General features: G+C 42.7%; 1 protein-coding gene and 1 long non-coding RNA gene across 5 annotated transcripts in view; one reads left to right on the top strand and one right to left on the bottom strand.

Annotated features, from left to right (window-relative positions):
- The window catches only part of LOC132392464 (uncharacterized), a 98,968-nt gene that overhangs the window by 21,871 nt on the left and 54,750 nt on the right, over nucleotides 1-22,347 (top strand). The window contains exon 4 of one of the 4 annotated variants that reach the window (XR_009511553.1): nucleotides 14,336-15,479. The exons of the other annotated variants lie outside the window; for them this stretch is intronic. This is a non-coding gene — a long non-coding RNA (uncharacterized LOC132392464). Of the gene's footprint in view, nucleotides 1-14,335; nucleotides 15,480-22,347 lie in introns of those variants that run through there. 4 annotated transcript variants of the gene reach the window in all.
- Nucleotides 19,859-22,347, bottom strand: part of LOC132392463 (protein mono-ADP-ribosyltransferase PARP14-like) — an 82,975-nt gene continuing 80,486 nt past the window's right edge. The window contains exons 17-18 of the mRNA XM_059966338.1: nucleotides 20,849-21,026; nucleotides 19,859-20,249 (exon numbers count right to left, since the gene is read on the bottom strand). Of these exons, the coding sequence (XP_059822321.1) occupies nucleotides 19,963-20,249; nucleotides 20,849-21,026 (465 nt within the window). The 3' untranslated portion in view covers nucleotides 19,859-19,962. The remainder of the gene's footprint in view (nucleotides 20,250-20,848; nucleotides 21,027-22,347) is intronic.

The raw sequence follows: 22,347 nt of genomic DNA, 5'->3' as shown, positions 1-22,347 counted from the left end.
TTTCTCTATTTTGTTGACATCTTTCCAATAATTTGTTGACCAGAACTGTACACAATACTCCAAATTCGGCCTTACCAGTGCCTTGTACAATTTTAACATTACATCCCAACTCCTATACTCAATGCTCTGATTTATAAAGGCCAGCATACCAAAACCTTTCTTCACCACCCTATCCACATGAGATTCCACCTTCAGGGAACTATGCACCATTATTCCTAGATCACTCTGTTCTACTGCATTCTTCAATGCCCTACCATTTACCATGTATGTCCTATTTGGATTATTCCTACCAAAATGTAGCACCTCACACTTAACAGCATTAAACTCTATCTGCCATCGTTCAGCCTACTCTTCTAACTGGCCTAAATCTCTCTGCAAACTTTGAAAACCTACTTCATTATCCATAACGCTACCTGCCTTAGTAACATTTGCATACTTACTAATCCAATTTACCACCCCATCATCCAGATCATTAATGTATATGACAAACAACATTGGACCCAGTACAGATCCCTGAGGCACACCACTAGTCACCGGCCTCCAACCTGACAAACAGTTATCCACTACTACTCTCTGGCATCTCCCATCCAGTCATTGTTGAATCCATTTTACTACTTCAATATTAATACCTAACGATTGAACCTTCCTAACTAACCTTCCATGCAGAACCATGTCAAAGGCCATACTGAAGTCCATATAAACAACATCCACTGCTTTACCCTCGTCAACTTCCCTCGTAACCCCTTCAAAAAATTCAATAAGATTTGTCAAACATGACCTTCCACGCACAAATCCATGTTGATTGTTCCTAATCAGACCCTGTCTATCCAGATAATTATATATACCATCTCTAAGAATACTTTCCATTAATTTACTCACCACTGACGTCAAACTGACAGGCCTATAATTGCTAGGTTTACTCTTAGAACCCTTTTAAAACAATGGAACCACACAAGCAATACGCCAATCCTTCGGCACCATCCCCATTTCTAATGACATTTGAATTATTTCTGTCAGAGCCCCTGCTATTTCGACACTAACCTCCCTCAAGGTTCTAGGGAATATCCTGTCAGGACCCAGAGATTTATCCACTTTTATATTCCTTAAAAATGCCAGTACTTCCTCTTCTTTAATTGTCATAGTTTCCAAAACTTACCTACTTGTTTCCCTTAACTTACACAATTCAATATCCTTCTCCTTAGTGAATACCAAAGAAAATAAATTGTTCAAAATCTCCCCCATCTGATTTGGCTCCACACATAGCTGTCCACTCTGATTCTCTAAGGGACCAATTTTATCCCTCACTATCCTTTTGCTGTTAATATAACTGTAGAAACCCTTTGGATTTATTTTCACCTTACTTGTCAAAGCAACCTCGTATCTTCTTTTAGCTTTTCTAATTTCTTTCTTAAGATTCTTCTTACATTCTTTATATTCCTCGAGCACCTCATTTACTCCATGCTGCCTGTATTTATTGTAGATATCTCTCTTTTTCCTAACCAAACTTCCAATATCCCTTGAAAACCATGGCTCTCTCTAACTTTTAACCTTTCCTTTCAACTTAACAGGAACATAAAGATTCTGTACCCTCAAAATTTCACCTTTAAGTGACCTCCATTTCTCTATTACATCCTTCCCATAAAACAAATTGTCCCAATCCACTCCTTCTAAATCCTTTCGCATTTTCTCAAAGTTAGCCTTTCTCCAATCAAAAATCTCAACGGTGGGTCCAGTCCTATGCTTCTCCATAATTATATTGAAACTAAAGGCATTGTGATCACTGAACCCGAAGTGCTCCCCAACACATACTTCGGTCACCTGACCTATCTCATTCCCTAACAGGAGATCCAACACTGCCCCTTCTCTAGTTGGTTCCTCTATGTATTGCTGCAAAAAACTATCCTGCACATATTTTACAAACTCCAAACCATCCATCCCTTTTACAGTATGGGCTTCCCAGTCTATGTGTGGAAAATTAAAATCTCCCACAATCACAGCCTTGTGCTTACTACAAATATCTGCTATCTCCTTACAAATTTGCTCCTCTAATTCTTGCTCCCCATTAGGTGGTCTATAATACACCCCTATAAGTGGTACTACACCTTTCCCATTCCTCAATTCCACCCAAATAGACTCCCTAGATGAGCCCTCTAATCTGTCCTGCCAGAGCACCGCTGTAATATTTTCTCTGACAAGCAACACAACACCTCCCACTCTCATCCCTCCGATTCTATCACAACTGAAACAACGAAATCCAGGAATATTTAGTTGCCAATCACACCCCTCCTGCAACCATGTTTCACTAATAGCTACATCATCATATTTCCAGGTATCAATCCATGCTCTAAGCTCATCCACATTTCTTACAATTCTCCTAGCATTAAAATAAATGCATTTAAAAATTCTCCACCTCCTCCTCTCTGTTTTTCTCTAACAGTACAAAGAACCTTACTGTCTTCTTTTTCTTCCTTCTCCCATACATCTGTTCCTGCGCTCTGGTTCCCCTCTCCCCTTGTATCTAGTTTAAATCCACTGGAGCCTCTCTAGCAAACCTACCTGCAAGAATATTTGTCCCCCTCCAGTTCAGATGTAAACCATCCTGCCAGAACAGGTCCCACCTTCCCTGGAAAACTGCCCAATTATCTATAAATCTGAAGCCCTCCCTCCTGCACCATGTCTTCAGCCATGTGTTGATCTGCACTATCTTACTATTTCTAAACCCACCTGCACGTGGCACTGGTAGCAATCCTGAGATTGCTATCCTGGAGGTCATGTCTTTAACTTGGCACCTAGCTCCCTAAACTCACCTTTCAGGACCTCCTCACTCTTTCTACCCACGTCATTGGTCCCTACATGGACCACGACATCCGGCTGCTCATCCTCCCTCTTGAGAATACTGAGAACTCGATCCAAGATATCACGGACCCTGGCACCAGGGAGGCAACAGACCACCTGGGATTCTCGATCTCTTCCATCGAACCTCCTATCTGCCCCCCTAACTATTGAATCCCCTATCACTACTGCTCTCCTCTTTTCTGTCCTTCCCTTCTGAGCTGAGGGTCCAGTCTCGGCGCCAGAGACACAACCACTGCAAATTGTCCCTGGTAGGTCGTCCCCACCAACAGTATCCAAAACAGTATACTTATTGTTGATGGGAATGGCCACAGGGGTGCTCTGCTCTTCCTGTCTATTCCCCTTCCCTCTCCTGACAGTCACGCAACTACCTGTCTCCTGACTCCTAGGGGTGACTATCTCCCTGAAACTCCTGTCTATTTCTACCTCTGCCTCCCGAATGATCTGAAGTTCATCCAGCTCCAGCTCCAGTTCCCTAACATGGTTTGTCAGGAGCTGCAGCTGGATGCACCTTTTGCAGGTGTAGTCATCAGGGACAATTGTGCTCGCCCTGACTTCTCACAAACTGCAAACGGAGCACTCGACTGCCCTAACTGCTGCCTCTATTACCAACGTCTAATCTAATTAAGTTAATTAAAGGAGCTTACCTGGCCTTACCTCACCAGGAGTGAAGCTCGTACTCAGCCTCTGCTCGCTATTTAAATTCTCCCTCTGCCACACGGGCCAACTTTCACACGCTTGCCTCAGTCCACTTTGACAATGGCCGCTGTATATAGCGGCCTTTCTTTTTAAATCTTTGGCACGCTACATCACGCACCTGCGCAGTCTAGCCTCTTTGCCACGTTCAGTTAAAAAACACAGCTTCTCTCTGAGCTTCCTTTACCTCTTCCCTCTCTGCCTCTTGCTGCGATTCAAGAAAGGGAGTAGAGATAGCCCAGGAAATTATAGACCAGTGAGGCTTACCTCAATGGTGGGTAAGTTGATGGAGAAGATCCTGAGAGGCAGGATTTATGTACATTTGGAGAGGTATAATATGATTAGCAGTAGTCAGTATAGCTTTGTCAAGGGCAGGTCGTGCCTTACGATTGAATCTTTTGAGGATGTGACTAAGCACGTTGATGAAGGTAGAACAGTAGATGGAGTGGTATGGATTTCAGCAAGGCTTTTGATAAGGTTCCCCATGCAAGGCTTATTGCGAAAGTAAGGAGACATGGGATCCAAGGGGACATTGCTTTATGGATCCAGAACTGGCTTGCCCACAGGAGTGGTTGTAGATGGGTCATATTCTGCATGGAGGTCAGTCACCAGTGGAGTGCATCAGGGATTTGTTCTGGGACCCTTATTCTTTGTGATTATTATAAATGACCTGGATGAGGAAGTGGAGGGATGGGTTAGTAAGTTTGCTGATGACACAAAGATTGGAGGTGTTGTGGATAGTGTGGAGGGCTGTCAGAGGTTACAGCAAGACATTGATAGGATGCAAAACTGGGCTGAGAAGTGGCAGATGGAGTTCAACCCAGATAAGTGTGAAGTGGTTCATTTTGGTAGGTCAAATATGATGGCAGAATATAGTATTAATGTTCAGACTCTTGGCAGTGTGGAATATCAGAGGGTTCTTGGGGTCCAAGTCCATAGGACACTAAAAACAGCTGTGCAGGTTGACTCTGTGGTTAAGGCAGCTTATGGTGTATTGGTCTTCATTAATCGTGGGACAGAATTTAGGAGCCGAGTGTCATAGGTCAGGTGTTGAATCAGGACCCAACTGCAGGACACAGACACTGGAGTCCCAGAAACAGGACAAGATGGAACCCAAGGACAGGACAGGATGCAGTCTAGGCAGGGGAAGCAGGACCAGGACAAGGGACTGGGAACAAGGAGCCTGGGGTGGACTCCAAGCCAGAGACTGGACAAGGACCCGGAACCTGGGTCTTGCCTCGGGCTCGGACCCCCAAACCCAGGCGAGGATGTGACGAGGCTTGGCGAGGGACTTGGGGTCTTGAGGCTGGCGGCTGCAGGCTTGGGGAACTCGGAGGCTGGAGCTAGGGGTAGACTAGGAACTGTACATCAACATGGAGCCGGGACTCATCTTTAACAGGACACTAACATGAAACAGGACAGTACAAACATAGAGCCGGGGCTTATCCGCTGACAAGCCGGGACTCATCTTTAACTCCACACCAAGGTGGGGCAGGACCATTCGTTAGGTAAAGGCAGAACAGTCTGACCTACCCAACAGAGGCAAAGACAAGACAGATTCCCCCCCCCCCAGGGCAACAGCAGAACAGCTTGACTTACCCCAGAGGCAAGGACAAGGCAAGACAGATCCCCTCACAGGGCAACAGCAGTATAGTCTGACTTACCCCACAGAGGCAAGGACAAGACAAGACAGATCCCCCCACAGGGCAACAGCAGAACAGCCAATCTTAACCCACAGGGGCAAGGACAGGAAGAGACAAACATCAAGGAACAACAGACAGTTTCACCTCTGCATCAGGGTAGCTCCAAGTAGCCATTACAGCCAGCAGCCTTGGCTGGCTACAGAAGCAACAGGATCCCTACCTAGCTCAGGGTGGCTGATGGCCACCCAGCTGGCCCAGGAAACAGCTGAATCCATACCACAATGACCACTCCAACTACTACCAGCAAGGCTCCCAGAAGCCATGGTTCTCCAACACAGCCCCAAGGATGGCAAGAGTCCATTCTAGCCTTCCACCAGCCATTTGTATCTTGACCAGACAACCCCAACCACACTCAATACCAGGGCCACTTATATTCCCAGTTCCAATATGAGCCTCAGGTGTTTCTAGTTAAGTCCACCCACAGCAAGGGACCGCCGGAAAACCCGGAGTCCGGAGTCTGAGGACCGGACCACGGACTTCGAACTGAACCACCACACCGAGAGGTAATGTTGCAGCTATATAGGGCCCTGGTCAGACCCCACTGAGAGTACTGTGCTCAGTTCTGGTTGCCTCACTACAGGAAGGATGTGGAAGTCATAGAAAGAGTGGAGGGGAGATTTACAAGGACATTGCCTGGATTGGGGAGCATGCCTTATGAGAATAGGTTGAGTGAATTTGGCCTTTTCTCCTTGAGAGGTGACCTGATAGTGGTGTATAAGATGATGAGAGGCATTGATCGTGTGGATAGTCAGAGGCTTTTTTTCAGTGCTGAAGTGGTTGCCACAAGAGGACACAGGTTTAAGGTGCTGGGGAGTAGGTACAGAGGAGATGTCAGGGGTAAGATTTTTACTCAGAGAGTGGTGAGTGCATGGAATGGGCTGCCAGCAATGGTGGTGGAGGCTGATACGATAAGGTCTTTTAAGAGACTTTTAGATAGGCACATGGAGCTTAGTAAAATAGAGGGCTATAGGTAAGCCTAATAATTTCTAAGGTTGGGACATGTTCGGCACAACTTTGTGGGCTGAAGAGCCTGTATTGAACTGTAGGTTTTCTATGTTTCATGTAGAAATACACAGAATAGTGAAGGACAGTCATAATGAAATTGTTCGATCAAGTGAGATTAATCTGATTAAGCTATTTTGTGCAGGTATCAAGAATGGCAAGTTAAGAAGGTCATTAAGTCTAATATCATTGGTAGGAAAGGCATTTGAAAAAATTCTGAGGGGCAGGATTAGCGTACATTTGGAAAGTCGGGGGTCGATCACGGATAGTCAGCATGGCTTTCTTGACGAATCTGGCTACCTGAGATTTTGAAGAGGTAACTAAACATCCTGGTGGCAGTGTGGTGATACGTCTCTTCCGAAGGATGCGTAAGGCACCAGCGCGCGGGTCACCTGTGAGCAATGTGTAACACCTGCTTAGCGCCCTCCCCCCCCACTTCAATGAGGATCACATGAAGCCATGGAATCAGATGGTGGACAGTCATGAGCAGCTGGTGCATATCACAAGTCCTAGTTATGCGACCAATGATGCCATGCAGTCAATTTCGGAAGAGTATCGATGATGGCTAGAGTCATCCATCTTGTTTAGACGCTGCCCACAAATAAGTAATGGCAAACTACTTCTGTAGAAAAATATGCGGAGAATAATCATAGTCAAATGACCATAATTGGCCATATCATCTAACTCAGCATATAATCATGACGATGAACTCAGTATATTGATGAGGGCAGTGTGGGATAGGGTTTTCAGTGTGGCTTTTGATAAGGTCCCATATGGAAGATGTGCAAAGTTTGTAAACTGCACCCAAAAGTGATGTACCATAGGGATTGGAGTGAGGACATTTCAAGTCAAGTCATGTCATTTTTTATTGTCATTTCGACCATAACTGCTGGTACAGTACACAGTAAGAATGAGACAATGCTTTTCAGGACCATGGTGCTCCATGAAACAATACAAAAACTACACTGAAACTATGTAAAACAACACAAAAACTATACTAGACTACAGACCTACACAAGACTGCATAAAGTGCACAAGACAGTGCAGGCAGTACAATAAAGACAATAGGCACAGTAGAGGGCAGTAGGTTGGTGTCAGTCTAGTCTCTGGGTATTGAGGAGTCTGATGGCTTGGGAGAAGAAACTGTTACACAGTCTGGTTGTGAGAGCCCGAATGCTTCGGTGCCTTTTGTCAGATGGCAGGAGGGAGAAGAGTTTGTATGAGGAGTGCGTGGGGTCCTTCATAATGCTATTTGCTTTGCGGATGCAGCGTGTGGTGTAAATGTCTGTAATGGCGGGAAGAGGGACCCCATTGATCTTCTCAGCTGACCTCACTATCCGCTGCAGGGTCTTGCGATCCAAGATGGTGCAACTTCCGAACCAGGCAGTGATGCAGCTGCTCAGGATGCTCTCAGAACAACCTCTGTAGAATGCGGTCAGGATGGGGGGGGGGGTGGGAGATGGACTTTCCCTAGCCTTCACAGAAAGTAGAGATGCTGCTGGGCTTTCTTTGCTGTGGAGCTGGTGTGGAGGGACCAGGTGAACACCAAGAAATTTGGTGCTGTTAACAATCTCTACTGAGGAGCCGTTGATGTTCAGCGGGGAGTGGTCGCTCCGTGCCCTCCTGAAGTCAACAACCATCTCTTTTGTTTCGTTCACATTCAGAAACAAGTTGTTGGCTCTGCACCAGTCCATTAGCCGCTGCACCTCCTCGCTGTATGCTGACTCCTCATTCTTGCTGATGAGACCCATTACGGTCGTGTCATCGGCGAACTTGATGATATAGTTTGAGCTGTGTGTTGCAGCACAGTCGTGGGTCAGCAGAGTGAACAGCAGTGGACTGAGCACACAGCCCTGGTGAGCCCCTGTGCTCAGCGTGATGTTGTTGGAGATGCTGCTCCCGATCCAGAATGACTGAAGTCTCCCAGTCAGGAAGTCTAGGATCCAGTTGTAGAGGGAAATGATCAGGCCCAGTAGGCTCAGCTTTCCAATCAGTTTCTGAGGAATGATTGTGTTGAATGCTGAACTGAAGTCTGTGAACAGCATTCAAATGTAGGTGTCTTTTTTGTCCAGGTGGGTTAGGGCCAGCTGGAGGATGATTACAATGGCGTCATCTGTTGAACGGTTGGGATGGTACATGAACTGCAGGGGGTCCAGTGAGGGGGCAGCAGGGTCTTGATATGCTTCATGACGAGCCTCTCAAAACACTTCATGATGATGGATGTGAGTGCAACAGGACAGTAGTCATTTAGACAGGACATTGAAGACTTCTTCGGCACGGGGACGATGGTGATGGCCTTGAAGCATACTGGAATGACAGCGCTGCTCAGGGAGATGTTGAAGATGTCAGTGAGAACATCTGCCAGCTGGTCTGCAAATCCTCTGAGCACTCTACCAGGAATATTGTCTGGTCCAGCAGCCTTCCGTGGGTTGACCCTGCACAGGGTTCTCCTCACATCGGCCACAGTGAGACACAGCACCTGCTCATTTGGAGGAGGGGTGGTCTTCCTTGCTGCCACGTCATTTTTGGCCTCAAAACGAGCATAGTTGTTCAGCGCATCTGGGAGGGAGGCATCACCTGCACAGTCAGGTGATGTTGTCCTGTAATTGGTGATGTTCTGGATGCCCTTCCACATGCGCCGTGTGTCGCCGCTGTCCTGGAAGTGGCTGTGGATTTGCTGGGTGTGTGTACGCTTTGCCTCTCTGGTGGCCTGGGACACTTTGGCCCTTGCTGTTGTTAGGGCTGCCTTGTCACCTGCTCTGAAGACAGAGTCAGGGGTTTGCTGTTTGTTATATAAAGGCAGTCCATGGACTGCACTACTGAGAGCTACCTGTAAGCCCATTTTTCTGTAAGCCAACTGCATCCATTTTTTATAGATACCCATATCATATCACTCTACATGCACTTGATGTAATGCTTTTTCATTTCATTGAACAATCACCCTGACACTACACGTAACTGCCTCTTAAAGTCCAATGCTATGTCCCCATCATGAAAGGTGAAAATGGGTAAGGAAGACCAACAGGGCTCTGGTGAATCTGTGCAGTGGATGCAATGGATTGCGGAAGTGTTGATGAACTCCAACCATACCATCGACTTCAGAGGACGATGGAGACAGGAGCTGATCGATGGCCTCTGCTCTACTGGGAGATAAGAGCCCACAAAAAAAGAAAAAGACTACACATAATTAAATTAATGGAATATATATTCTATCCAGTCATTAATAAATACATGAGACATGTTATTACTAGCTTGAAAAATACTTTAATGGCAGAGCTTATGTAAAGTTGGTTTTCTGTATATCAGGTGATTCTTAACCCAGGAAGTCCTGCACATTGATGATTCAGATATCAATAGCAGATTTAGAAAGAATACATCTGCAGCTGATATGAAAATTGGTGGTGTTGATATCATAGATGTTAATCTCAAACTACAGAATGATATTGATTGGCTGCTAAGCACAGCAATGGCACATTTACTTCTGACAGTCATGAGGTGATGCATTTTGGGGAAGGGGGCAAATAAGATTATACCTTGAATGGCAGAGCCTAGGAAATATTCTGAAACAAAGGAACTTTGGTGTACCCGATAATGGTAGCAGATAGGCAGGGTGGTGGAGAAAGCACAACATTTGTCTGCTTACATAGAATATTAAAATATTACAACTTTGTATGATACTAATTATACCATAAGATATAGGAATGGAATTAAGTCTGTTCCACCAGTTCATTATGCCTGAACCATTTTCTCTCTCAGCCCCAGTCTCCTGCCTTCTCTGTCTCCGAGTAATCAAGAATCTATCAACCTCTGTGTTAAATATACTGAAGACTGGCCTCCACTACCTGTGGTTACATATTCCACAGATTCACCATGCTCTGTCCAAAGAAATTGCTCCTCATCTCTGTTCTAACTGGATGCCCCACTAATCTGAGGCTGTGTCCTCTGGTCTTAGTCTCTCCCATCATCCTCTCCACATCCACTCTATCAGAGCCTTTCAATATTCGATACGTTTCAATTAGTTTATCCCTTATTCTTCAGACTTCCAGTGAGTAAACACCCAGAACCATCTAACACTCTTCATATGACAAGTCATTCAATCCCGGAATCATTTTTGTGAACCTCCTTTGAACCCTTTCCAACGTCAGCATAACCTTTCTTAGATAAGGAACCCAAAACTGCACACAATACACCAAGTGGGCCCTCACTAGTGCTTGATAAAGCCTCAGCTTTTATATTCTTGCTTAATCCTTTCAGAATTCCAGCCATTGCTGCTCTGCTGTCATCTTTGCCAGTGTTCTTTGGCCACAACTGGAACATTGTGTTCTCTTCAGAATGACAAATTGCAAAGGAAGAATTGTAGAGGTCCTTCACCAGGATGTTGAAGATTCAAAATTCAAGATGTTGTCCAGGATGTTTTGCAGATGATAGGTGGTGTTGTGGATAATGAAATAGGTTTTCAAAGCTTGCAGAGAGATTTAGGCCAGTTAGAAGAGTGGGCTGAAAGATGGCAGATGGAGTTTAATGCTGCAAAGTGTGAGGTGTTACATTTTGGTAGGACTCATCAAAATAGGACATACATGGTAAATGGTAGGGCATTGAGGAATGCAGTAGAACAGAGTGATCTAGGAATAATGGTGCATAGTTCCCTTAAGGTGGAATCTCATGTGAATAGGGTGGTGAAGAAAGGTTTTGGTATGCTGACCTTTATAAATAAGAGCATTGAGTATAGGAGTTGGGATGCAATGTTAAAATTGTACAAGGCATTGGTGAGGCCAAATTTGGAGTATTGTGTACAGTTCTGGTCACTGAATTATAGGAAAGATGTCGACAAAATAGAGAGAGTACAGAGGAGATTTACTAGAATGTTACCTGGGTTTCAGCACCTAAGTTACAGGGAAAGGTTGAAGAAATTGGGTATTTATTTGTTGGAGCATAGAAGGTTGAGGGGGGACTTGATAAAGGTATTTAAAATTATGAGGGCGATAGACAGAGTTGACGTGGATAAGCTTTTTCCATTGAGAGTAGTGGAGATTCAAACAAGAGGACATGAGTTGAGAGTTAAGGGGCAAAAGTTTAGGGGTAACACGAGGGGGAATTTCTTTACTCAAAGAGTGGTTGCTGTGTGGAACGATCTTCCAGTAGAAGTGGTAGAGGCAGGTTCGATATTGTCATTTTTAAAAAAATGGATAGGTATATGGACAGGAAAGGAATGAAGGGTTATGGGCTGAGTGCAGGTTGGTGGGACTAGGTGACAGTAAGCATTCAGCACAGACTAGAAGGGCCAAGATGCCCTGTTTCCGTGCTGTAATTGTTATATGGTTATATGGTTTTGGGGAGAGACTAGATAAGCTGACCTCATTTTCTTTGGATCAGAGAAGGCTGAGAGTGGATGTGTATGTTCAATTTCATGAGAGGGACAGATAGGGTAAAACATAGGTAAGAAAACATAGCATCAGAGAAATAACACACACAGAATGCTGGAGGAACTCAGCAGGCCAGGCAGAATCTGTGGAAGAGCGTACAGTTGATGTTTTGGGCTGGGACCCTTCAGCTTGATTGGAGAAAAACATGAGGAGTCAGAGTAAAAGGGTGGGGGGAGAGGAGGGAGAAACACAAGATGAGAGGTGAAACTGGGAATGGGGAGGGCTGAAGTAAAGAGCTAGTAAGTTGATTGGTGAAAGAGATAGAGGGCCAGAGAAGGGGGGATCTAATAGAAGAGGACAGGAGGCCATGGAAGAACTCGTGGCTGTTTGCACTATTGTCCTGTAAATTGTTGCTTGCTGTTTGTAGTGTAGGTTTTGAGAAATGAAATGGTGGAGATGTTTTTTGTTTCAGAAAAGCAATGTCAGCTCATTTATTGAACACCAGAAACTTAAAACAAAGGATCCTGAAAGTTCTTTACATAATTACATCAAAGTCAAACCCACGTCGTAAAGTGAACCCCAACTGAAACTGACATTGTGAGCCTGTCTGGAGCTCGGACAAGCTGCCCAGCTCAGGTCCAAGTGGAAGAACAGCAAGTGGCTCTGGCTTATCCAGAGGTGTGTTGACACACTCATGGACACATCTTTGATGCCAGGAGGATGGTAGTGGAATCCTCCAAATCTTGGTGGGCCGGTTAAAGGCCATCTACAGAAAGACATTCAGGTTTACCCCTCTTATCACTGTCTGGTGTGGGTGGGGCTGCTGCACAGGACAGAATGAAGCTACAGAAAGTTGTTAAAATTAGCTCCATCTTGGGTATTAGCCTCCATGGTATCCAAGACATCTTAAAGGAGCAGTGCTTCAGAAATGCGTTTGTGGGACTGGGTAACAAATGGGAGTGGTGGCCTCGTTAAAACGGCAGTAATCACCGCATGCGCGGCAACCACCATTGGGCAGGGATCGTATGGAGCGGCGAAGCCCAGACCAGCATACAATGCCAAAGCTTTCCTTGCTGGCAAAATCAGCCTTTGCGGCTTCTAGCTTTTCTGGGTCCCGTCTACATGCACGGGCCAGTTGTAGAAATGTGCTGCTCAATCTCATGTTTGTGACCGTTGTGGAGAATGTGAGCTTGGTGAGGTTTGGGAATTCGTCCAGCATTCGAGTAAACTCATACGCAGTGGTGCATGCGATTGACAGAGTCGTTGTGGAGAACTTACTGGGGGAGAAGGGTAACAACTCATTGAACACCAAAAACTCAAAACAAAGCGCAGTATGTTCATTACATAATTACCTCATCACGTCAGACCCGCCTCCTAAAGTGAACCCCAACCCAATGTCAGTGGTTGTGAATTCTGTACATTTCCACCAATTACATTACCCTACAGTAGTACTTGATGAAAGTGAGAATGCTGGAGAAACTAGCAGTTGACATGGTTCTGTGTTGCATGAGGAAGGGAAATAGCTGATCACATCCATCTGTTACTCCAGGAGTAGATGGTGTTTCTTATTTTGGCAATGACTTGAGCAAACTCCAAAGCAATAACTGGGTTTCATTTTCTGCCTGATTTGACTGCTTGTCTGTGTGAGGGAGGAACCAAAAGCCCTAGAAAGTCACTCCAGCAACGGCAGCGTGATGAAGTGTTGGTTCTTCTGCCTCTGTTGATATTTGTACAGATGAAGTACCCCACTGGGAAAATTGACCTCTCCCATCTCGATGGCTGCATCCATTGGAGCTGCAGAGGGTGTTTGCTGATTTTCCACAGTTGTTCCAGGACTGACAAAGGTCTTGAATCATTCTGTCAGGGTTTGCCCTGACCTGGGTTCATTACACCAACAATGCTATAGAGGGTCAGAGCAACTTGTGGGGGCCATGAAGGAAGAGATTCAGACCATGCTGGAGCTGTGAGTCATCGAGCCTTCAAATAGTGAGTGTAGCAGTCCTACTGTTGTCCCCGAGAAGGATGATACCAAGGTTATGCATTGATTTCCATAAGTTGAATGCCATTTCATTATTTGATGCTTATCCTATGCCCCATATTGACGGCCCACTGGAAAGGGATAACTGTATTACTACACTGGACCTTTGTAAAGGCAAGTTCCCCGCATGACCAGTCAAACCCCTCATTGTCTTCCGCACACCCCTGGATCTATTTCAGTTCACAGTGACACCCTTTGGTTTTCATGGTGTACCAGCAACCTCCCAGCGGCTGATGGATTGAGTGCTCCAAGGCTGTGAGGAATGCAATGTGGCCTACCTAGATGGCGAGCTTGAGATGGTCAGACCACTTGGACCATCTGCACAGGGTCCTGGGGAATAATCGTGCTGCTGGTGTCACCCTCAATCTACAAAAATGTGAGTTGGCTAAAAGGTAAGCCAGATACCTTGGCTACCAGCTGGGATGTGGAGAGCTTCGACCACAGATGGACAAAGTGGAAGTGATCCACAACCGTCTTTAACCTCACGCCAAGAGGGAAGTGAAATCCTTCCCAGCTCTGGTAGTGTGGTATTGCAGGTTAATTCCCCAATTCACCACTCTGGCTGCACCTCTAACTAATCTTAAAGGGAAGTTTGTAAGCAGCCCAGTGATGTGAACAAGTGAGTGTGAGAACAGTTTTCAACTCTCAAAGCTCAAATGTGTTCTTCTCCCATTCTCCAGAACCCAGATTTGACAAATAATTCCTTGTCCAAGGTGGATACCCCAGGAGTAGACACTGGAGCAGTGCTGGCCCAAAGAGAACCTGGAGAAGAGCGACCCGTCCTTTACCTGAGCCAAAAGCTCCTCCCAAGGGAAACCAGGTATTCCACCATTGAAAAGGAGTGTCTGGCCATTGAGTGGGCCCTTGTCAGTCTTCGGTACTACCTTCTTGGTGAGGGTTTGGCCGTTACACAGACCACTGAGCGTTGACATGGATACAGACAATAAAATACCTTAAAGCTAGAGTAACCCAGCGGTACCTGGAGCGCCAACCCCTCGAATTCTGTGTCCATTATTAAGCTGGGGAAGGAAAGGTTACTGAAAACTACCTTTCTTGGTTGCTGAACATTGTTGCCACCGGAGAGGAGGGTGGTAATGTGACGGAGGGCACCTGGTAAATGCACTCTGTACTTCTGCCATTCTGTTGTTACGCTGAGTGTGAGCACTTCAACATCTTCCCTGCTATATTCTCACATTTGGCCTAAACCAGGTTGATATATTTGGGTTGGCTTTCTGTTGACTTTCCCACCATACACAGTGGAACCCTTCATTTCTTTAGTAATGGGGATCTGTAAATGTGTATATATTATATGTACACTGCATTTAAAGTAGATATTTCTACTTATTCTGTAATATGATTGTAACTACATTGTGGAGTGCATCAAACACCAATTCATGGGTAGCCTTAAGTTAACTTTGGATAATTAAAGGTGGTATATTCTGGTGGCTAAATGAGAGAGGGAGAGGGAGAGAGATATCACACTGGCCAAGTATAGACCTTTTATTTTTCTGGTAGATAACTTTTTGTAAATATTGGCAGTCTTTACTGTTTTCACTCATTTCTGTAAGTTGCACTTTTGATGCACTCAGAACTCTCACCCTTGACTGGGGGACGGGAATTAATCAGACTTTCCAAATCTGACCACTCCTTCCCCTCATCCATCAGTAAGGAGAGAACCCATTCTCTAAAATCTCCGCCCCAAACTGCTGAGCTCCGGTTCCCCCCTCCCCGACAGTTTGAACATGCCACGGTCCCACCTCTGCTGGGTCACCAAAAAACTCTGGCAGTTCCACCGCCGTTACGTCTGTGCTAGTCTGCACCAACACCAGGTTTGAGTTCGCTGTTTTATCAAACTTACGCGATACGATTTCAACCTGCCGACAACCTTAACCATACTCAAATATCGAGTTAACTATTCACCCGGATTACGAACACCTACCCCGCTCAACACGCACGCATTAGTTCAGATACACACCAGCGCTTGAACCTAGCTGCATCCATAACAGCACTAATTTAAACAGGGTAATCACACAGCATCCAAGGGAATCAAATCTCGGACAAAGCTGCCACAAATGCAACACTCGGGCTTGATTAACTCACGTTCGTCTAGGGGGAGCTGCCGTCTGCCCCGCCAAACGGTGTAATCGCGTTTGTGTGGATACTGTAAAATGCACCCCGGTACAAACGCACAATGTAAAATATCAGACAGTGCACAATATGCGATTAAATGTTTACATTTTATAACTCTTACTTTGGCGATGTGGTTAGCAGAGAGACAGAATATAAAAGAAAAAAGGTGCCACTTTTAATAAAATAGTTCGCGCACAATAAATCGTTGGAGCTCACGCAGCTGGTATTCCTGCACCAACAACCTCTGCCAAAAATGCCACCAACACTTGAACCCTCAGATTCCCATCTCCGCCGTCCGGTAGCCTGCCGGCTTTCCACACACATCCTTCCTCTCGTTCCTGCTCAACCGAAAACCCAGTTCCCAGACATACAAGAAAGTGTAACGTCTCCCATTGGTTAGCTACCGGTTGGTTATCTGTAGTTATAACCCAAACATCGCTGCTACAGAGAAACCATTACATCAGTTAGCATTACAGGAAAGCCACTACATTAGCCTTAGTAGTTAACGTTACTGAGAAGCCCGATAAGTAGAATAGTAAATGTAACATAGAAATACATCAAATCTGCGTGAGTTAATCAGTCTGATGGTCTGGTGGAAGGAGCTGTCCCAGAGCCTGGTGTTGGGTTTTATGCTGCAGTACCGTTTCCGGGATGGTAGCAACCGGAATAGATGGTGATTGGGGTGACTTGCGTCCCAATGATCCTTCGGGTCCTCTTTTCACACCTGTCTTTGTAAGTGTCCTGAATCACGTGAAGTTCTCAACTACATATGTGCTGGGCCATCAACTGACATGTTGAAATGGGAATCAGAATTAAAATGCTTCAGCCACCAGATAATTCCTCTTTTGACGGATCGAGTGAAGGTGCTTGATGGACATTTCCCCACTTTATGACAAGTCACACCAATGTAGAGCAGGCTGCAATGGGAGCACTGGACACAATAGCAATCAATTGCATACAGTACAAAATGTTTGTCTAATCACACATTCCAATTAATTTTATTACCTTCTATTGTTTCCCAATTGTATATTCTGATTTGTGGGATGAATTTCACTGCTTCATAATGGTACCTAACTTATTCACACCTACTCAGATAATGATCAGGAGAAAGTATTCATTCAACTGAAAGGTATATCACAGAGTAACTTAGAGCACCAATAAGCAAGATTATCTGGAAGAGAGAGAAATATGAAGCAACAACTGATGGTGTCCAGGGAAAACAGGAAACTCTTAGCTGTGGAAACAAATGACCTAATTCTTTACAATTTCTCTGATCTGGCAGTTTAAGCTCATACTTTGGTAGAGACAAAGCCACCTCTTTAAACATCATTACCTTCATAATTCCTAAATTCTTTTATAATAAATTTACTTTGAATCTTTGATAATTTATGTGTTACATGTGTTATGTGTTCTACTGTGCTTTACACCTTGGTTTGGAGAAACATTGTCTTGTTTCTACTTACATTATATGGTTATATACATTATATGCATGTATAAGTTGAATTTCAATAAACTTACATTAGTAATAAATTATTACTAATGCAATTCAGAGCACTTCCCCAACTAAGTCAGAGAATTTACTATAGATGGCTGAGAAAAAAAAGAACAGTAGTGCCCAATTCAATCCTTGCAGCCAAGAAGCATGAAGCCTTGGGCACTACTTTGAATAATGAAGACCAAAAAATGTTTGAAGCAAGTGGAACTTTTTTTTGCTCAGGATGAATCTGAAGATTGCCAGGGAAGCACAATTGTAATGTTTAATAGAAACGTTTGAATTGACAACTGATTATATTTGCACTGTTTTATCAAGTTTCTTGAAATTTATACACCAAAGTATATAAAGAAAGGCATGCACTCAAATAAATTGATTCAAGCATCTATCAAGAAGAATTAATAATTGCTGTTTAAACAAGTGTTCTTTATTTTCTGGGTTAAGATAATAAATCAAAAAAATTACCTATTAAATCATTTAAATATTCATAACAAATAAATGAGATTTAAAGAATTTTGTATGATGAAAAATTCACCTTTCCATTTTTAGAATGCTATGGAAAATCAACTGGTCAGTGGATAAATCTGAAAACGTTGAAAATAGGCAGATTGAAGCAATGGTCACAATAGCCTTGGCAATTTCCAAGTGTGAATTTTTATCAAGGATGAGAACAGAAAAGGGGTACAGATTGAGATTCAACACCCTCCTCTTAAAGATGCAAGGTTCTTTTTTTGAAGTTTCAAGTCAGCAGCAGCTCAATCAACAAGTCTAATGTGACGTAAGAATACTGTGCAGATGCTGGAGATCTGCAGCAACTCAGAAAATGCAGTAGGCACTGCAGGTCAGGCAGCATCTACAGATCCAGGACTGGGAAGAAACAGGGGAGAAACCAGAACAGAAGGGTGGAGGGAGGGGGTGGACTGGGAGCTAGCATGAAAAAGGTAAATCCAATAGAGAGGCAGGAGATACGCAGGTGGTGAAGGGAGTGGGAACAATGTAATAAGCTTGGAAGTGACAAAGGGCTGAAGATGGAATAAAGGGAAGGAAGTGAGCAAAGAACTGAAGGGAGGAATGTGTATGTAATGGGAAATTGAAAAGCCAAGAGAAAGAGAAGCGGTAACGGGGCCAGTGGGAACGGGAAAACAAAAGGCTGAGACAGAAAGGAGTGGTTACCAGGAGCTGGAGAAATTGATGTTCATGCCATCATTTGGAGATTACCAAGATGGAATATGAGGTGCTATTCCTCTAATTGATATCTGTCCTCACTTTGACAGTATCAGAGGTCATAGACCGACAGGCTGTTGTGAGATGTGGGATTGATTCTCTGAAGAACTCTTGCTGTTTAGTGGAAAATCCAGATCTGCCTTTGCTTCCTCTACCCTCAATAAGACACTTTTCCATGTACTTTTTTAAATGAATCATAGCATGACAGTCGATAAATTTCAATTCAAATGATTCAATATGTCTTTAATAAAAAGCTTCAATCAGAAACAGTTGCTGTGAAACTGACAGATTACATGTAAAAGTGTATCTGGTTTAATATGTACGTATATGACTCCAGGCCCATCCAAGTGGTTGGCTCATTATTGTCTTCTCAGTTCTGCAGCAAGTAGGGATGGGAAATTCTTTCCATCAGTGAAAAAAACTAGATCAACAGATTAGCGTATATGCTCTGAGCAATATACATGTTTGTCTAATTAAAGGTGTGCTTATCATTTACAACTTTTATTTCTAACATATATGTGCTTTCTATCTATGCAGAGAGATCAGAAGAAGTTAGCATTAGGGATATTGCATTCACACCAAGCAATGTAGTCAACTATCCACTCACTGTACCTCTCAATAGTATCTAGAATTGAAAGTGTATCTCAGACAATAAACACTCAACCTTTTCATTAGCCGTTCAACATTACGATCCTCCCATTTTATTACTGCAATTTTCGGTATACCAAATGAAGATGGCAATCAGCTTTCCCCTTCAATCAGACGAATGATTGCCTTTGTAACATTAATTGCCAGAAGGTCTATATTACAAAACTGGAAAGAAGTAAATCCTCCTACTACATTTCAGTGGTTCTCCCAAACTATTTCTTATCTGAGTTTGGAAAAAATCAGAAGCACTATCTTTGATTCTTCAATTAAATTTGAAGAAACCTGGGGACCATTTATTCGACACTTTCATATGAATTAATTTGGCTTATTTCAGATCCTTTTCTCTACTTATACTTGTTCAGGTATGGAGTTCTGGAGTTCTTTTCTTGACACCTTTATATATTTATAAAGTGCTATTATTGCCCATGTTAGTTTTAGTTTAGTATTTTTTTTCATTATATATTTTTTCTCATATATAATTTCAATTTTTTTTTTCTTTTTTCGACGATTATTTTTGTTTTTCATATATATTTATATAGACTTGATTGATTTATGTACCTTTTGTTGATGGATGTTTTAATAGGATATTATTATCCTATTACTAATGTAATCTCAAGTTTATTGAATCTGTAATCTATTCATTATTTTGTGTTGTTTTTTTTTATATATGAAATTTAATAAAAAGATTGAAAAAGAAAGAAAGAACATTACGATCCCAAAATCAAAAGTTATGATTTCAACAGTGGAATTCAGTGGAAGAGTTACAGAAAAATTAAATTCCAATATGATGTTTTCATATCTGAAATAGTTTAGTTATTTGAAAGTAATTAAATATTCTGGGTAAGCTTGAATGTCATTGAAAATAATGAACATAGAAGGAGTTGTTGTGTTATCCACAACGCTGTCATACAAGTCTGTTGGATCATTTGAACTTTTTGAAGGGGGCACGACCATTCCACCCTGACCTTCACAGTAGATTCCAGTTAGTACTCGAGCACGATACATGTACTTCATTCCATTTGCGTCAGGTTTTGAGTAAGTGTTGTGAGCAGAATAGTTTGCACTTACGACAAAATAGGTGCCATTTCCATATGCTGTGGCTACAAAAGAAAGTTAAACATTGCTTAATTGAGCAATACAGTTTCCACCTAAAAACGGAAAGCATGTTAAACATTTTAAGGAACAAACCACAAACATTTGCTTCATTACATTACATCAATTACATTAAGTAATTGTAAAGACTTTTTAAAAACATGATTTGAAAAATAGAAATTCAAACATTTGGAGCAGAGGGGCGGGTTTTTAGTTTTCTGCAATGATTAAGTGGTTTATGCTCATTGTGGTCCTATGCTGAGTGGAAACAAATCTTACTATTTTAAAATCAGGGTGATGTGCGTCAGATGAAAAGCATTTTGCATTTTATTCCTGCAATCTAGTTTACTAACCACTGTATTTTACAACTTAAAGAAAGCAATTATCTATAATTCAGCTAAAATTGTTTTAAAAGTTAACAACTAAAAGATGGCAGAATTTTGCCGATTAAAATAATGACAAAATATTTAAAATCTGAATAATAATACATTTCTGGTTAAACATCAAAACAAATTTTCTTTTCCTTTTAACTATTGACCAATACTCTCCATATTCCAATTTCCAGATTTGCAATTTGCCATTTTGATTAAAATATTTCATTGCATACCATTCCTTCCAGCATTGCTCCGGTTGAATCCATGGCAATTGATTAAATTGAGTGAATCTGGTACAGTTCCATGGAATAAATTCCTCTCATTATTAGTTCCAGGTGGATTTTTGTTAACAATCTGTTGTTTTTTAATCATATAATTCTTCCAAAGACATGGGTTTTGAAGTCTTTCAATCTGTTAACACAATTTCCTTGGTCAATTGTACTTATAATTTCAACAAAAATAATCTCAAACAAGCTTACCTTCTTTTACAATAGGATGCTGTTCCTATCACATGAAATGCTGATTTCCAGTACCTGCTTTTCTTAGAAACTTTCCAAATTCTCTTTCAATCACATATGTAGAAAGTATCTTAAGTATATATACTTTGCTTATCTGGTGGTTATTAGAATCTGCATTTAGTGCTTAGGATTTAAGGTTTGTGCTAGGATAGCCTGAATGCTTATTGATGTTGATATATGAGGATTAACCAAATACTGCATCTACACCAGGGTGAGGCAGAACCAGAGCTATGCTCCGTCCACACTCTTGTACGAGTCAGAGCGCGAGAGCAACCTTGCCATACCACATCATCGGCCTCTAGAAAACCTGCTGTATTTTCTGGTCCAGAAATATCTCTGTTGGATCTCCATTTCTTTTCTGATCCTTTGGATTCTTTCAGGAGTCAGGAATGACGAGCATTCTTAATTATAAGATTTCAGTTTATTTTAGAGTACATACATACAAATACGTTTCTACTAAACAAACTAAATAAAGAGCTGAGAATTGATGCTAAGAGGTGTATTAATTAGGAGACAATGGAATGCCCAACTGTCCTGTTTATTACTTATTGTAATGCCTGCACTGTTTTTGTGCACTTTATGCAGTCCAGTGTAGGTCTGTAGTCCAGTGTTGCTTTCTCTGTGTTTTTGTTTATTACATAGTTCAGTCTAGTTTTTTGTACTGTGTCACGTAACACCATGGTCCTGAAAAACATTGTCTCATTTTTACTAAGCACTGTACAAGCAGTTATGATCAAAATGACAATAAAAGTTGACTTGACTTGAATAAAGAAGAAGCCAAGAGGCCAAGATGGTGCCTCCAAAAAATCCATCTCTTTTATAGAAAGAGAAATTTGTTAAGAGTATGCACTAGTTAATAAGCTACATAATTAAAACAATTACATAATGTGCTAATACTTAGTCAATGAAAATTGAGAAATGTGATAAACCGTTAATTTTAGCTGCTATACTGTTTTCTGCCAAGTGGGGATGAACACTACATAGAGTGAAAAGTACGAGTTTGTTAAAAAGTATGAATCTTGTAAAATGTTTTTTAAAAAACAGTAATTTCCAACATCTCCAATCATGCCCTACTCCTTCAGTGTCATCAAGAGGGACAGACACAATCATCATGAGGAAATGTTGGGCATGTGATGAGAGGAGAGGTCAACTCCATCATCAAGACAGAACAGCGTTGGACCCCTGAATGGTGGTGGAAATGCAAGAGACCAAAG

This window comes from Hypanus sabinus, chromosome 4 (genome assembly GCF_030144855.1).
Source record: "Hypanus sabinus isolate sHypSab1 chromosome 4, sHypSab1.hap1, whole genome shotgun sequence".
Taxonomy (NCBI): domain Eukaryota; kingdom Metazoa; phylum Chordata; class Chondrichthyes; order Myliobatiformes; family Dasyatidae; genus Hypanus; species Hypanus sabinus.
The sequence above is the reverse complement of the archived record's forward strand: the minus strand, read 5'-3'. Positions and strand labels throughout refer to the sequence as shown.